The sequence below is a fragment of the Lepisosteus platostomus genome, chromosome 28, assembly GCF_059453375.1.
Source record: "Lepisosteus platostomus isolate fLepPlt1 chromosome 28, fLepPlt1.hap1, whole genome shotgun sequence".
Taxonomy (NCBI): domain Eukaryota; kingdom Metazoa; phylum Chordata; class Actinopteri; order Semionotiformes; family Lepisosteidae; genus Lepisosteus; species Lepisosteus platostomus.
The window spans coordinates 4,469,537-4,486,886 of NC_142638.1; the positions used below are offsets into that span (position 1 = coordinate 4,469,537).

At 44.1% G+C, this 17,350-nt stretch overlaps 1 protein-coding gene across 10 annotated transcripts in view; it reads right to left on the reverse strand.

Moving 5' to 3' along the window:
• Positions 1-17,350, reverse strand: part of LOC148638614 (protein TANC2-like) — a 224,060-nt gene that overhangs the window by 160,576 nt on the left and 46,134 nt on the right. For all 10 annotated transcript variants that reach the window (XR_015930926.1, XM_088622749.1, XM_088622750.1 and 7 more), the window contains one exon: positions 2,587-2,652. Coding sequence is in view for 7 of the 10 variants with exons in the window: in XM_088622757.1 (XP_088478883.1) it covers positions 2,587-2,652 (66 nt within the window). In the remaining 3 variants the exon portion in view is untranslated. The remainder of the gene's footprint in view (positions 1-2,586; positions 2,653-17,350) is intronic.

Genomic DNA, 17,350 nt, shown 5'->3' on the forward strand with positions numbered 1-17,350 from the left:
GCATCAATTAGCTACTAGCAACTAAAAGGGTTAGATGGGTCTAATGGCCTCATCTCATTTGTAACCTGTAATGTCCGCCAACGAAGCAACAATCACAGCTCAAAAACTAATAGCAAGTAGTAGTTACAGTGCAGTAATGTTAGTGAATTATGTACTTTATTGTAGCACTACAATTCTGTAGTGAGAGCGGTCTATAATGTGCTACATTACACAGTGCTTAAGCAGTGATAGTAATGTTGAAAATACTCTTTCAGTTATGATATTGATCAATAATATACTGTAATATAGTTGCAACATGGCAGTGACTTTTGTCTAATTCTGTAGTTAAAAATGTTTTGTTTCCTGTTTTGTGCCATGTTATAGAAAATGCTGTGAATTTCTTGTGTTTATGCTGCCATCTTTGAAACAAAAAAAAAAACATTTGTTGTAAATTATAAAGAGTGATATACCTGCTGGGTGATTGATCGCAATCACCCAAAAATTGATCACAATCACCCAAAAAAGAAATTGCTTTTTTTTTTTAATTCGTGAGCTATGGTACTGAATAAATAAAAACACAACACTGGGAAGGAGATCACTACCCTAGGAATTAGCAGTCTACTGTTAGTGACATTAAACTTACAGTAAAGAATTTAGACTTCTTTAGAAGCTCAGGACATTTAAAGCACGTGTCACTTATCTTGTAGTTTATTTGAAAGTCACTGAAACATGTCCGTACATCCTTCCTGTCTCTCTCCATCCTAGTTTATCTTGATTGAAGAAAGTTTCCTCACTTAGTATCTTTAGCCTATTACTGTCTTCTTCACTCTCCTCCCCAAAACTAAAAACTGAAAGCTTATCGCTGTCACCAGCAGGCCACTAAGAAATGTTGCGAAGAGTCGACTGCATTAAGCACTACACAAACAGCCCAGTCCCTTCACACTGCAGGCCTGATACTCTTCTGCTGCTAAACAGGAGCGCAGGGGAGTTCGAGAGCAAATATTGCAAATCAGCTATTTGCATAATACTGACTTCAGCAGAACAAAACGGCTGATGCGCATTTGATTGCAAAAACAGTGCACTGAATTAAATAAGCACCCTGCTTGAACTGGAATTGGAAGCCCTAAAAGCAAATCAATTGGATTTTCCTCCTCACCCACCATTCTCTACCAGTTAGCAACACCCACACTGTTAAAGAGGACTGCCACTCAGCCAGCCAGTTTGTTTTTTTCCACCGAGCAGTTGGTCTCGGAAAAACCGACTGTCAAAGAGGAAGCCAGGCAGGCAGTGGCCAGCCAGCAAAAGCAGGCTGCCGGCTCAGATCAGGCTCTTCATGTAGGGCATGGCTCTGCCAAGGTACTGCACCTGGTGACGGGGTGCTGGGCGCTGTGGCTGGTCATCCTCATTGTCAGAGCAGGACAATCACAGCAGAACGTCACCTTACTGCATTCTAAATGACAATGTTATCATCTTCCTGGCTCAGCCCGCAAGACACAGGGCTGCGTCTGCTGGTTCAGCCAGCCAAGGTTCTTGAGAGCAAAGGCTGAGCTCCGTAGTCCCGGTATCCCGGGTTCGACAGTGAACTTCACTTCAAAAAGCAGTGGCGCACAGCTGGCCGGGCCTGCTGCAGCTCTGGGACTTTCAGCAGGGAGCTGAAAGGAGCCTCTAAGCTTACAGCTGTCATCTGGAGAAGCACCCCTCCTCCGCCTGATGCTAACTTCATTGCGGGGAACTCTGCAGGCTGCGGTATTTCAAATTACAAGTGGCTGAGACGCGTGGAAGGGGGAGTGTTCACAGTTCCTGTGGGAATGTAACAGTGATCCGAGTTCATTTACCACTGGTGATTCCAGCTTCGAATAAAACACAAAACTTCCCAAGCTATAAATATGTGTAGCAAGACTGATGTTTTTGCTCCTGGAGAGTTGTGTTACTCTTTAAATTTCATTCTTTTTGGACCATGGGAGATGTCCCAAAGACTATACGTGTTGAATACAGACATTAAAGATAATTATATACTCTTCTGAAACCCTCTGCTAGGATGAGTTCATTTCACGGAGTAATGAAAGCAAAGCAAAGCCAAGCTCTGCAGAGCTTTAGAAAACCTTGCCTCTAGTGTGTAACGCACTGTGTTTGAAAGTCAGAACTAAAGTCAATTAATGTTTTTGTTTGGATCACAATAACTTTATTAAATAAAAACTGATGAACATCGAATAACCCTCCAGGAGTCCTTCTTGATATTCACCTGAATTAAAACATTGGGTGATAAAAGCAGTGAATTCCAAATGGACCACGATGTGTGGATAGGAAATGTCTGGCAGCAACTCACAGCTCCTCAAATAGCGCCTTAAAAGTGACACTAGGCATATCGATCGATTCATTTTCTTTAATGCACGATTAGGCATTTGTTGTGATGTGCTACACACTGTACATTAATGGGAACCGAGTATTGCACAAGCATCATGACTCAAGCACAAGGGCCACTTCACCAGCCAGCTCCTTACAAAACAATCACTGCAGCTCTCCACTGCTCCCACAAGCAGCTGGCAGCTTGGGCCACTCAGCCAGGCCCTGGGGTGGGTCCTGCAGCTCCGAGCTGCACAGGCTTACCCTGAATCGCGGGCTGATCTTCAGAGTGCAGGGCAGGGCTTCTTCCCTCCATGCAAGAGGAGTGAGCTGGCAAAAAAAAAGAAGGAGAAAACAGTCAGCTGGCTGCGTCAGCTCCCAGTCCTCCGTGCCCTTCCTGTGATCTCACTGGCAGAGCCCAATGCAGACGTACTGATGGGATACTCGGCAAACTCTTTATTGGGCTTTGGGGGGAAAACACAATTAAAAATTAATCAAATGAGTGCAGTCAGACAAAAACAAAAAAGGGATGAAAAGATGCACAACAGTCCAGCAGAGCATTAGTCAGGATTCCCCTTAGACATATTAAGCTTCAGTTATTACGTTCTAGCTAGAGATCTAAGCTAGAACGAATGACATAAGAGACACGGTGTTATTTAAGCGTTCTAGAAATGAAATAGGTTTCATCTTTTCAAATCCAATTTGGTTTAGGTTTGATAACCTCCTGCTATAATAGCTTGGTATCACAGGAAAGTCCTTGCAGAATTACAGCAAAGACACTCCAGGAGCACTAAGGAAACTCGGGTGTTGACTGCAGAGGCACTTAAACAGCATTCCATAATCCCAGCCTCACACTTCAGCATGTCTCCCCCCTATCGTACCTCCTTCGGCCAAGAAATACATCTATTCTGCCCTCTAATAACTGGAGCTGAAGAGCCACTCAGGAAGACTTTTTCCTAAGACCTGAGCAATTGTAGTGCAGAGCAAACAGGATTAGAAGCTCAAGGAGGACTTTCAGCACACCCTGTGCCTGCAAGAAAATGGCAGAGGACAAGGTGCTGAGGTGCTACTGCAAGGCTTGAGGGGTGATGGAGGTGTTCGACACCCCTGAACCTCGGTCTCTCGGAGGAGTGTGAGCGTTCATGTGTACGTTATGTGAAACTGTGTGAGCACTGTGCACGAATCAAAAGTGGTACATGAATTATCCCTTGAGCCTGTAGCTTGTGATTGGTTAATTCTATCAAATAGTTGGAAAGTAGCAAATCACAACTAACCCCCATGTAAACACAGGCCCACCTCTGAGAGAGAGAGGGGTGCTGTAAATCAGACAAACTGCTGACAGGGAGGGCTGCAGAAGTACCGGCTACCTCACAGTGAACACAAGGAGCCTCTTAAAAAAACAACAACAAAGGTACACACAGTCACAGTCGAGGAAATGCCGTAAAACGATTGCAGGTCATCGCCAAAAATAATGTACATTTTTAAAGGGATTATAATGTTCCAAAACAGCAGGCACTCAAGAACAACATGAGTCAAGAAATGAAGTAAAAGGGTTCGCCAACAACAGTAAGCACCCCCAATTAAGGCTAATCTTCCTACCTTGACCAAAGAAACACATGTAAAGGATACTCCTGTTTACAGCCATTAGTCACATCCCGCCTCCCTCAGAGAGGCTCCTGGTCGTTCCACCTCATTGGCCACCCAGCTCTGACCAGAGGTGCATAACACAGGGACACTTGTAAACCTGAGCTGGCCATTCAGCCCCTGCAGCCTGTTTGCTTGCTAGCTAATTGATCTGAGGATCTCACTCGGATGCTGTCAGGGCATCAGATTCAAGAACCTGACCGGGTAGCTTGATCCCATGAGTCTCACAACTCTTACTGTAAAGAAGCGCCCCCTGTTCTCAGTTGTAAAGAGGAACTACGGCCCCAGTTCCTCAGACCGGTTATTAAATCTTGGTGACAAAACCAATATATTGGTGGTTTTGGAAAAATGCACAAGACTCCAAGTTGAGCACAACATCGTGAAACTCTGTGAAAGTACTGTAAGTCACCGTGCTGTCGAAAGTTTGCGAGTACTGTGTTTGTGATGCGGCCCTTCCTGCTCACTAGTCACCGTAATAAGATCTACGAATGAAGTACAGGTTGTGCAGCAGACATCTCATATACATTAATATATATTTCAGATTTTCAGAAACGTTCCAACATGGAGTTAACACATAAGTAGTATTTGTCAGCAAAACCATCTCAAAGTCGAGAGCAATACTTCTATTGGATCATAAGATGGGCCGCTTCAGCTCACGGGAAGCTGTATAACCTCATTCTGGATCGCACAACATGGTGCTGCGCAGACCGGGAAATTTAGTCTATTTTATTATGTAAATTGGAGGTTTTGCAAGTCGCTGTGTACATTTTACTTTCATTGGGGTTTGAAATGCATCATCAATGTTGATTCTTTCTACCTCCCAAATATAAAAATAGCCTTGCAGCTCCCCTGTAAATGCACCTCCCTGCAGTTTCCATCTTTGTGCTCTGCTGCTTGTCTCACTGTTAGTTCTGACAAGTTCACTGGATTGACTGTCAGCGACTATGAGGTATCTGAATACTTGAATCAGGTCCCCACTTAGCCTTCTCTATTCCAGACTCAGTTCTTTGAGCCTGGCGGCGTAAAAGACTCCTTTAAAACTGGGAACACATCGGGCTATTCTTCTCTCAGGTGATTTTAGAACAGCAATAATGTCTTGTACACAATACTCTAAATGAGGTATTATTGGTTGATTGCATAATTTTATCATTGCATGTATACATCATGACATCTTGTTTGACACTTTTATTCTCTACCATTCTCTCATGGCTCCTGCTCCTTCTAACAGGGCGCCACATCACATCAGTGTACTTCAGAAACCTGTCCTTTTAAAACACCGGCACCCAGGCCTGTCCTTTCCGACTCCATCAATGGAACAGCTAGGGACGAAGAAATAATTCACAAATTCTTTGCGAATTTTGCTACATATGTATCTGTATGTGAATGAGCCCGGTGTCCATGGAAACGCACGGGAAGCATTAGAAAAGGGAACACACAGAGTACACAGACCCTAACACAAGCACAGACATGTTTAAGAATAATTCTCATCTACCGTGGTGGAGGCATGAAGCGGATTTCCCCCCCCCATGTTTTAAGCCTCAATACCAGCACAGGTTTGCCAAAGAGACAAAACATCCCGTGTGGGGCAGGCGCACACTTGGAACAGGACGGGCCCACACAGCAGCTGGCACCCAGGTGTCGTCAAACTCAGACATCCGGTTCCCAGCTCCCGTACCGTACGTCACACGGACCTCGGCCACCCCGAGACAGGAACCGCCCGGTCAGCACTGCCACCGCTGGACGCACCGGTGACAAATGACGTCACGCAGGTCAGAGGTACGCCCACGCGTCACATCGCCAAGACCCTCCCACTCCGCACCCTCTCTTGGGAACCTCACACTCGACAGGCAGCGGGTTCTGCGTTTCCTCCAGTCAGCCGCCGCAGGAGGTTCAGAAGAGCTCTCTGACCTTGAGTGTCCGCTGGCTGCTGCTCATGTCTAAAAATGTGCCTCCGAGATCATCGACGCAGCCGTCACAGCTGCAGTCTCAGCCTGCTCAGAGAGTCTCCGTGCCGAGACTCTCAAATTCTATCAGACCTTCAGCAGCGCGCGCTCCTGTGATAGCTTGTCAACCAAAATCAAAAGAGATCAATAAGGGATTGTTTTTTTAGGAACTCGGGGAGCTCACAATGCCTGCCAGCCCTTCGCTGTGTCCAACGTGTTTGCCAGTTCAAAGCTCCTGGCATACAGGAATCAACACTGAAGATACTTCCATCAGGAACCTGAATAACCTGCTTTTTTCTAGATTTCCAGATATACGTAGAAGGTTGAGAGGTGTTAAGGAAGGGGTTCATCTAAAAGGCATTTAACCAAGTGCGTTAATCACACTGTTTAACATCTTGTCTTAAATAGGACAGCAGATCGAAATAGCTGAACAGGGAATAACCTGACTAAAAGACTCGAGACTGTAATTGTTTATTCCCAAATCTTAATTTCCAAATCCTCCACAGATTCTTTAGCAGTCCTAAAATAAGCCATACAGAAAAGCACACCCACGCGCAAAAAGCCTCAAAACCAGCTCTTTGAGATCAATACTCAGTGTTTAACTTTACATCACTAATAAACTCTGAAAGATAACTTTACAGAAACTATATATTTACATTTGGGAGTTGGCACTTCAGAAACCCTCAAAAGTAAAACATATCCTTAAAGGTGCCAAAAATGACATGAAATAAGCAGAAAAAAACCAGCGCAACTGCCTTGTTAAAGGCACTAGTCAGTCACAGCGGTGTTTTTAACTTTTGCAACACCTGTATTCCATCAAATGTCATACCTGAGCAAAAACGTTTTGGAAAACATTTTTAAAAAGCATGACGATTTGTCTTGCTCAATTTCATGCATTCAGCGATTTTTAACACCTGCAGCAGCCAAGTCCCCTTGGAGTCGTTTTTTGGACAGACAGAACAGGTGTGGAACTAGTACTTTGTTAACATACTGGATCAGAAAAACAGCATTAAAAATATCTGACCCAACCAAGCTTTCAGTCACAGTGCTGCTGGTGAGCACATCATTATCAATGAGGGGAATCCTACAAGCCATTTTAATTAGAACATTGTCGGGAAACAGCCAGCTAATCAATCACTGAGCTGTCACTCATCGCAGATAGGGGTTCACTGCCTCTAGTCACTTCATACTGGTCTGTAGGGCCCAGCTTAGCTGGTGAGAAAGCCTGGCATCACTCATTGGCTCTATGGAGACAAAGTGCATGGAGAGTTATGAGTCAGTAGTTGGTGCCCCATTTCCATTGAGCTGCCATGAATAGCTTACACATGGCCAGCACAGAACTAACAGCTGGTCATATGAACAGCACAACTGGAGATGAGGGTTAGCTGGCCGTATGAAAAGCACGCTCGTCCAGTTATGGGAACTGCACATCAACTCTCACATGACTTTACCCTGTCCACTTACATCCGCTGCACATAAGTGAGAACAGAGTACGTCACACAACTGTATAAATGCTATCTTCTCCCTTATTCAAATTTCAATTTTTTTCTTTAGCCGAGGGCATCAAACACAAAGCTTCTGTGTTTTTAAACACCTGAGCCCTGGGGGTGCCGCATGGCCCAGCAAATCTCCTCATCTGGGAGGTGGCCAGTGACAAGCGTCAGGTCCCTACAAAACAGGCCATATGGTGGTAAACATCTAACTAAAACCTCCAAGCAAAATCTTAATCAGATTTCCATGTCTTTGCCACCTTTCTGTTGGGAGAGATGCGGCTCATGTTTACTGAACACAGCAGTGGGAGTCTATTTTCATAAACCGAGATTAAACAAAGATAAAATCAGTTGGATATTTCAATGAATTATGTATCAGGCTGCATGTTCCCTTGCCTAGCTTGTAAGCTCACTGAATAAGTTCCAAATAGCTCATTAGGATTCAATCATCTGTAATTCTTGAAATCTTCTTGGGGGAAGTTTTTCTGCTGCATGTCCTGTAGCTAGCTGCTTATTATCATTACATGGTTTCTTGAAGGGTATGGTAAAGATGAAGACTAAAGCTGTTACTCGTTAAAAAATAATGCAAATTAATCATCTCAATTAGCCATGCACGAACTCTTCCCTTTTCACCTGCTTCAAAACAGTCTCCTCTAATCCAATTAGGTTCTTTTTTGGCAATTCCCTCCTTTTTGGGATGCACTGTTGGAAACTCTCTTCACCTGCTGTCATTCCACCAGTCCCCCTCCCCCATTGCTCCGAAAAACAGGAACGGCCTTATCGCGAACTGGCTCTCCTTTGAAAGGGAGTTTTCAGTTGCGATAACCAGCTGCAGGTACAGATGCTATCGGCGTGTCACCACTCCTGCAGGCCAGGAAGGAGTCAAGACTCAGCACTTTGTTAACTGACACTGCCTGCCAAAAGGAACAGATATTAGATCCAGATACACTCAGATTAGCCACGCTCCCAAGCGCAATGTTAGCTGTAAAAGTAGCCATTACCAAATAACTGCAAGGACATTTTCAGGGTTCTGGATAAATAACACTCAAAAGTTAACTGAAGGCTCACACACAGTGCATTAAAGGTCTAAAGTTTAAAACTCTGACTACTTTTGCACTCGATCGGATTAGAAAACAGTAATACAGTACATGCTATGTCTCTGCATCATCAATGACTTATCACTTCAAGGTACTAGAGCTTCTTGATAGCTTAAAGGATGCAATGGAAAAATATTTTCAGCTAAACTGTTCTTTGCATTAAAATATAAATACATTAAGCATAAGTGCACTGCCACTCATAGAAAGAATAATATTAAGTAATATGCACATACTGTATGTTATATTTAAGTTACCTGGTTCAAGATACCTTGTGTTATTTTTAATCTTTTATACAATTAATTGATTCAATTAAGCCATTTAACTGGTTTAGATCTGAGATGCAATTAGCAAGGATGAGGCTTACTTACCCCTGCAAGAGGCTCTCATCAATAAGCTGTACTGCTACCAGTCTGGATTATGAATGTTTACCAAAGACAATCCTGCTGTACAAGTATTTAATTAGTCAAATCCTCTCTTAGCATTATTTAATGAGACACAATCCATATTACTGTAGAGTGTAATCAGAAGGTGTCTGACCTGAACAGTACTGTGCGTGATGTAATCAGGGCATTTTAGCATGAATTCTTATTCCACATTCGCCCAACTGACCCATCTCATCCTGCAGAGCTGAGTGTCGCCACAGTCTGGATCAACCACATCAGCCTGACTGATGCATTTCTGGTAAGGCATGAAGTGTACGCAGTCATCACTCAGTAGAAATAACTAGGATCTTTTACTATACCAAAATTAAAATAAGAGCATCCACTGGCCTCTCATACAGTATTCTGTCCACTCCCTGATGAAACAGCCGAGACTTCCTATGCAGAGGAGTTTGATCAGTTTGAGAATTTACATGCTGCAGCCAACTAAATTGTTTTACAAATATAATAATGGAAGGAGGAATACATTCTATTGATCATTTTAATTTTGTGCATCTATCAACATGATTTAACCAAGAATTAGGTGGAAAGGGTGAAATGTGAAGACGTGCTGTAGATTAAAATGCTACAGAATGGGATTCTCATCTGTTTCCTTGTGTAAAACAGAGTAAGAAATTATCCGGTATTTAATGTCTACTGCAGCGTCACACACTCTGCATTAAAGACCTTTGTAAAGCACTGGTAATAAATCAAAGTTTGCTGGGGGTTCTGAATCTGCCTCATACCTTTTATCTGACTTGCTTCAAATCTTTACAGATGTGCTCTGTTAGTGCCAGGACAGGATATCCTGCAGAAATGACTCCTTTATTTAAATGAACCGGTTGTTTAAACAGAGACTGACAAAAAAAAAAGAGAGAATTGCCAAAGTAAATCCAACCATCACAAGCAGCTCACAAAGTCCTCCTTCGCTCCTCTTCACTTGAAGTGTAAGAAAACACATCCTGTTCCCACCATTTTCATGTTTGCTGAAGTTTTCAACAGCGGCAGGAGAAGAGCTACTGGAAAAACAGGCACTGTCCAGACATGAGAGGGCTACCCAGCCTGGTAATGACTGCTTTTTAACACGACACCTACAGAAAGACCAGAAAATATCATAAGAATTCCTAATTGCTTGCCTGGATAGGATTCTTTTGATCCCAAAGGATCCCAAAGCACTTCACATACAGTATAGGAAGAGACCAACTGCATCCACTAGTGAAGTGCAGCCCCCCACCTGGGTGATGTGCAGCAGGCGCTATACAGTGGCCACAGGGCACTGCAGATCAGAGCAACAGCTGTGCTCTGCTCTGAGGCAAGTTTGCACAGTAGTCAAGACCAGTAACCTGTCATGCAAACTAATTTAAAAAGAACAAGAAGAGAACTCTTTACTTGAATAAGCTCAGTCGGCTTATGCCATCATTTGTTTTTTTTTTGTTACACGCTCTTCAGCGAATTTCCAATGGTCCGAAAGGTTTGAAATCTATACAGATGCCGCACACCCATTTGCTCATGAGCGGAACATGAATTGAGGAAGGATTAAAGAGGTTTCCTTCTGTGATTAACAGTGCACGCATGCAGGTTCTACAGCACCCAGAGTTCCACTCATCCTTTCAAAGCATCAATTAAAAACAGAACAGAGTGAAAAAGAAACACCCCTTCTCAAATTTTGCATGCCATTTCCTTTTTGTGCACTTGAAAAATAACTGAACACGTGCATCCTCTTAAGCGCCCACAGTGCTTGGCATTATTAGCTTTAGCTCGGGAGACACCAGACAATTTTTGCTTGAGGTCAAATATTCCACAGCAAACGTTATCTATTCTCATTAATGCCACTCGCATTGCAGATTAATTACGTGTTCTTTTTGAGCGGCTCATCACTCTGATATCTGTTCGGTTCAGCTGACGTTCCTCCAAATGGATGGGAAAGTAAAATGAGCAGAGCAGGCAATACTGTCATTCTGCTCTCACGCCAACTGTATCAACAAGCATCTCTTCCTTCTTCATACTGTCCCCCGTCAATCACGTTAATATCGGTCACCAAGGGTGTTGCGAGTCCCTGCTGACTGACTCTGTCTCAAAGCCCACGGGCTACAGCTTGCAGCATGCCCCTCATAAGCTCCACAGCAAGCCCCTTGCCATACTGCTCAATCACACCTACTGTACATCAAGCCAATCAATTAATTAGTCAGTCAATCAGGTTCCTTGACAATCCTCCTACTTCCCTCACTCCAGCTGCTTTAACATTCCTGCTAAACTGTCATTTTTGTTATTAACCAAGATTGATAGGTGGTTTGTAATTTCTAGAACACACATTCTTCATCTAATGCTGGTTACTATAATTATATGACTTCAAAGCAATTTTACAGTACTGTACTTTTTTCGCAAAAACTTACAGAGGGAATTTAACATGTTCGCCAGATTTCACTTTTCTGTAACACACAGTGCCAGCCAGGGTATACAACAGCACTGTGTCCATCCATCCTCTAAGTGGATCTATCCAATTATTCATAATCCACTATCAAATCTAACCAATTCAGGGTTGCAGGGGAGCTACATGCCTTTCCTGGCAAGCAACAGGTGCAAGGCAGCATACACCCTGGATGTGATGCCAGTCGCAGGGCACACAAAGACACACACTCACACCAGGACCAATTTTCCTGGCAATTTAATTTTGCCAATTAACCTGCCAGTTTGTCTTTGGACTGTGGGAGGAAACCGGAGCACACAGAGGAAACCCACATGAACACAAACTCTACGTCTGAATTGATCCACAGTCCCCGAAGTCCACCTGGCTGGTCTTTAGAAAACTGATTCATCGCTAAACTCCACTGCTGGTAAGCCCACTGGAGATGGCTTGGTCCAACCACCAACATCATATTCGATACTTCCTATGTTTTCCTCTTGATTTGTTTTCCCAAGCTTGATATTCAACAGATTAAATCACCTCATCACTTGATCCCAATCAATTTCTCCCTAAAAAGATGATTTAATGGTTATGTGACAATTAGAGTCACTTAATCTTTTTAGATTAATTAGAGTCACAGAACTATCAATTAGGCTGGTTATGAATGACCAACTTATCAAAATCATGCTAAAAACATTTAAGCAACAATTTAAAAAAACTTCAGGTTCCTAAAAACATACATGCAAGCATAGTCTCTAGCAAACTATTTCAAATTTCCATTTAACAGCTTTCTCTGCGAGAATATAAGAACCAGAGGTCTATCACAGAAACCTCAAAAAGAGACCCCCCTATAAATAACACTTCTCACCTAAATCTAGAGAGACCCAGTGATAAGAGGCTGTCATCAGATACATCTGGAAGAGCTCATCTCTATTGCCCTCTGCAGACAGCCTCTGTTAGCTCCAAAGACCTCTGTTCTCTTAGGGGCTGAGAAGGAGCAGGCAGCAGGATCAGAGACAACAGCCCATTCGGAAGAGCACAGGATCTAAGCGCAGCAACCAACTGGATGTGTGCTATTCAGCGTGCTGTCCTGTATGATATTACATATTAGATACTTCTCCAAGGGTAAAGCTAGACAGACCTGCTGGCTTCGGTTGTTGGGAAATACAATACAAAAAAAAGGAAATGTTTATGCCCATGTCTAACATGGAAAATCCTGCAGTTCCTTAATTATTTCAACTCATTCTCATGCACGTGTCTTTTCGTCAGCATGATAATGCCTCTGTGTGGAGAGGACTGAACTCGGGGAGTGTCCTCAGTTGTCACTAGTGTAGCCAATCGGGGTTTCTGCAGCTAGATCCAAGCTCCCCAGGTCTGGTCCTTAGGAAGGACCCTTAATACAACCCAACTCGGTGACGGAAACCTGCTTTCTGAAGAGCGCTGCCCACACAAACTAGACTCAGTGGGGAACCCAATACACTAGGGTGTCAAACGCACTTCTGGAGTGACAAGGTCTAATTATGTCACGACACAGCAATAGTTAACACCTCCAGCCAGGCTAGAAGGCGTTTCATACAGCAGGTAACTGTCCTTTTACTGAAGTGCATTTCTTCAGGGATCAAATATAATAAATAAGATCTTTAAAAAAGTCTTTATATGGCTTTACGCGGCGGACACGCTGGAGTACCGCCTGCGGGGCAGGGAGGAAGCCGAGAGCAGCGAAGGCCTGGCCACACGCTTGCTGCCCAAGGGCCGATCGGAGAGCGCAGCGGTCCGACACGCCGGGCGAGGCCAGACCGCGGAACGCTCCCCCCCCCCCCCACACGGGACGATTCACGTGCCACGCACGGAGCCCCCCGCAGCCAGGAGGTCACGGAGGCGGAGGTGGAGGTGGGCGGAGCGGTGGCTCTGTGGCTCAGGATCTGCGCCTGTTACTGGAAGGTTGCCTGTTCAAATCCCGCGGCCGGCAGAGGAATCCTACTCCGTTGGGCCCCTGAGCAAGGCCCTTCACCCCAACTGCTCCAGGGGCGCCGTACAATAGCAGACCCTGCGCTCTGACCCCCAGCTTCTCTCCCTGTCTGTGTGTCTGTGTCTCCATGGAGAAAAGCTTGGGTATGCGAAAAGACGAATTCCTAATGCAAGAAATTGTATAGGGCTAATAAAGAAACATTGTCATTATGATTAGGTCTGTGGAGCCGGGGAGTGTTAATGAGGGGAGAATTAGTTGTGAGCGTGGGGAAGGAGGGACAAAAACAGCCACTGGATCGATCCACGCCGGCTGCGCCCCGATAATTAAAATGAACCCCACTGGCTGGGTGTTTGCGTCCTTTGATTTCACCACATGTTCTCAAGAAGACTATTAAACCTCTTATTTCTACATCCAGATACTCTTAAAATGTCACTTCTCTTAACAGCGTGTATTAGGGATTGCTGCGTGATCCGTACAGCAGCACCCAGAGGCTCCTCCGGCAAGAAGCTACAGCTGGGAAACTGCTGGGGAAAAAAACCCTGAAGCAGCCACAACATCTTGGGGAGCTATTTTTTCAGGTGTTAGGGAAACAGCGGAGGGATGCGAAACTGGAAATCAAAAGACGGCCAACCGAATCTAAATAGTTGGTATACAGTATTATCATTTTTTCCATGCTGAATCAATGGGTGTCGGGTCTGTTTGCGGAGCACAAGGCCGTGAGACTGCTGGTAAAACGAGAGGAGGTTATTCAGGGAGGAGAGGAGGTTATTCAAACAACCTGCCTCACTTGATTGCTAGGAGGTTAATGCTCTATTCCAAGAATTTCATCTACTGCTTGTCAAAGCATCCTAGAGTCAGCATCAACCAGATGACCAAGGGGTCAGATGCAGACTCCCACAATCCTCTGCATGAAGTGGTACCCTGTGTTTTCACATCCAGAACGGCCAGAAACTTAATTTGCGTGGCTAGTGGCCCTGAGCCCTTGAGTCGCTGCTGATCTCGAAGGAGTCCCCAGTCCCTTGGTCAGTGTCTCTCAGGATTGTAAATGCCTGCATCAGAGCGCTGCTTTCATCCTGTAACCAGATGATGTTCACGTAGAGATGGAGTCGCTGTGCAGTGACAATATAGGAAGGGTTATTTCATTCCCTTTTTGTTTTCAGTACTCTGAAGCTGTAAAGAAGACCTCTGATATTTTATTTCCAAAGACATTTACTACGTGTTGAAATTCTATTGACACATATTAATCTTTCAGCCTCTCCAAGCACATCTACAGTGCTGAATCTCTTCGATTTCTTCTGCAATAGTTGAAGAAGCTATGCAGCCTATGATCCCAATACTGAGAGCTGAAGAAGAGGTTACAGGAAAGTTTGCATTCTCCTGAGTCTTGAAGGAAAAAAGCAGTTCCAAAACTCCAAGCTGATCCAAAAGTTTGTACCTGGCTGGTAAAAAATTAAAGTAAACTTTTAAGTAGGCTTATTACAGGGCTGGAAAAACCTCATGGGAGGCGGGGAGCTCCTACTGTAAGAGAAACTCCCACTACACACATCCTGCACACCTGCAGAGAATCCTATCCACAATGCAATTAGTGTGGGAATGTTTTTCCACACTTAGTGCAAAAGACAAAAATATAATTAAAACCCAAACAGTAGGTATGCAAGGAGTTTGCTTATTACACCTAAACACTCTCTAAAAGCTTTGCTATGACCCATTTTCAGATTAACAAAGTGAAGGGTGAATTATCACAGCCGTGCTGTGTGCATCTTGTGAACTACCTTCCACACGCAGCTGGGAAAAATGGAACAAAAAAAAAACTTAAAAACCTTCTCTGCATAACAATCAGGAGTCATGCAGGAGAAGCCAGAAACCGAAGAGTTAATTACTTGCTGAGGAAGTAGAGACATGAACCCGATATTCTATGGTTCAGTTTGACATTTGTGCCATTGTAAACACACAAGCATTAGTCAGGTAATCCAGAGCATGATGTCCACAATGTTCTGATTCTATCTTTATAAACAATGAGTCCAGGAAATGAGAGAATGCTGTTATTAGGAGAAAGCCAACTGAAAAAACAAAAGAACATGTCCCAGTCCTGCAGCAGAGCAGCCTAAACCTCAACAAAAATAATGATTTCCACCAAAACAAGCCAACAAGCTGTTGCCTTCTTTGATAACACAACTGATTTGAACTAAACACAGAACTTAAAATACTATGAGGAAATTTTCAGAACATCCCCATGCAAGCCAGGGGCATCGCATACAATAATTACAACACCATTGTTCACTTTACCGATTGGCCATAAAATGCATTCATGCTGAGCTGTGAGACACTCAAAACAGCACCCCTAAAAAAACAGGGGACACTTCCCTTTTTTTCCTTCCACGCTCTCACCTTTAACACAGATATTGGTTTGCACAAGCATCAGGCCCTGCGTTACACCCAGAAGCGACCTTCCACCATGCTGCATCTCACCAGAATCAGCTACACGCCACATGTTCTTAATTAAAAAAGGAGCACAGCTTTGTAGTTTATGAGACGGCAAATAGGACAGCGATGACTGTTTGCACTTGGGCTTTCTCTGTAGTTTAGCACGCCGTGCCCTTCTGCAGAAGCACAGGCGGAATCACACAAGAACGGGGACAGATGTAGAATTAAAGCACCTTGAGGGACAGCTTTTTCTATGAACACCGCCCGCATCTCCGCCTTGCGCGTCGCAGGTTATTTATGGCACTGCTGTCGTCCTCCCCTGCTGACGCACTGTTCGGGGAGGATGAGCGCGTGATTGCTCCAAGACCCTGGAGACCAGACGGCAAGTGAATGATATTCCACGTCCTGGGATCCTCCATAGCGGCCGTGCAAGGAGCCTCCAATTACCCCACGGATGACTTCGGAAGCATTCCCGAGCCGTCCGAGCCGGCTGCGAGGATGGAGTGGGGGAGCAGGCGACTGTCCCAGGAGTGAGAATTTAATTTAAAAGGCTCACCAGTGACTGAAAGCCTGGCTGCATTATTCAGTCACTTTCCTAAATATTCCGAGTCTGCAGCTCTCGAAAAAATGAGCCAGGTGTGGGAATATTAAGAGATGGGAAGCATGTAGCACACTTTGCTAAGCCAAGCGGAATCCATTGAGAATTAGCTTTTAAATGAAGTATAACTACTATCTTTCTGTCATTACGCTGTACAAATTCTAATCTGGCGGTTTTGCATAATAACTGCCTCCGATCTACAGTGTTGCTCCCAGATGCCGAAATGAACAGATTAAGATCTGCACAGCTTTAATAGCCTGTCTCTGCAAGAGGTCCACCGCACATTGTCTTTTGTTTGCACACTCTGAAACCGCAAAACTATTCTTTATATATTCTTTCCACTTTAAGCCGCCTACACCAACAATCGCGAAAGAAGATATCACACATCTCGTCATGTATCTGAACGATAAAGATAATTTCATAATCGACAGCAGTTTGATAACACATCTGCATGTGATATAATAGGCTGAGATACTAAGTGTAATACCGTAAGACAGTGTATCATGTTTATAACCCATAACATTGCGTTCATCTTCTGCCTTCATAGGTCAACTTGTGTTTTTTTGAAGGTTTAAAACTTGAAAAATTCTTTACGGCAGCCTTGTGGTCCTACAAGGGTACTGCTTCAAATGATGGTGGTGGATCTGATGACAAAAATGTCCTAGAGAGTGCAAGGACTGGACCTCCTTCATCCTTTCCCATTGAAGCTTATTTACACATTTCTCTAAAAGTGACATGCATGGAGAAAGCATGTCCTATTTTCTAAGTAGTTTTTCCACATGTACGTGTTCTGATGCTGGAGGAGTTTTTTTTTACGGATGCAGGCAGGAGTGTCACGGTCATCCTTTCCAGCAGCTTGGCAGGAAAGCTTTACACACACAGGGACGACCTCTGAACTCTGAACTGGAAAGGAAGGTGGAAACAGACCGGTTGCCTTATCAGTTAGAGTATCTGCGTTTTTAGAAATGTTCTTTAAGGGGCAACTGAGTGACTCAATCAATAAAAGGGCTCACCGAGAGTCCAGGTTGATTTCTATGGCT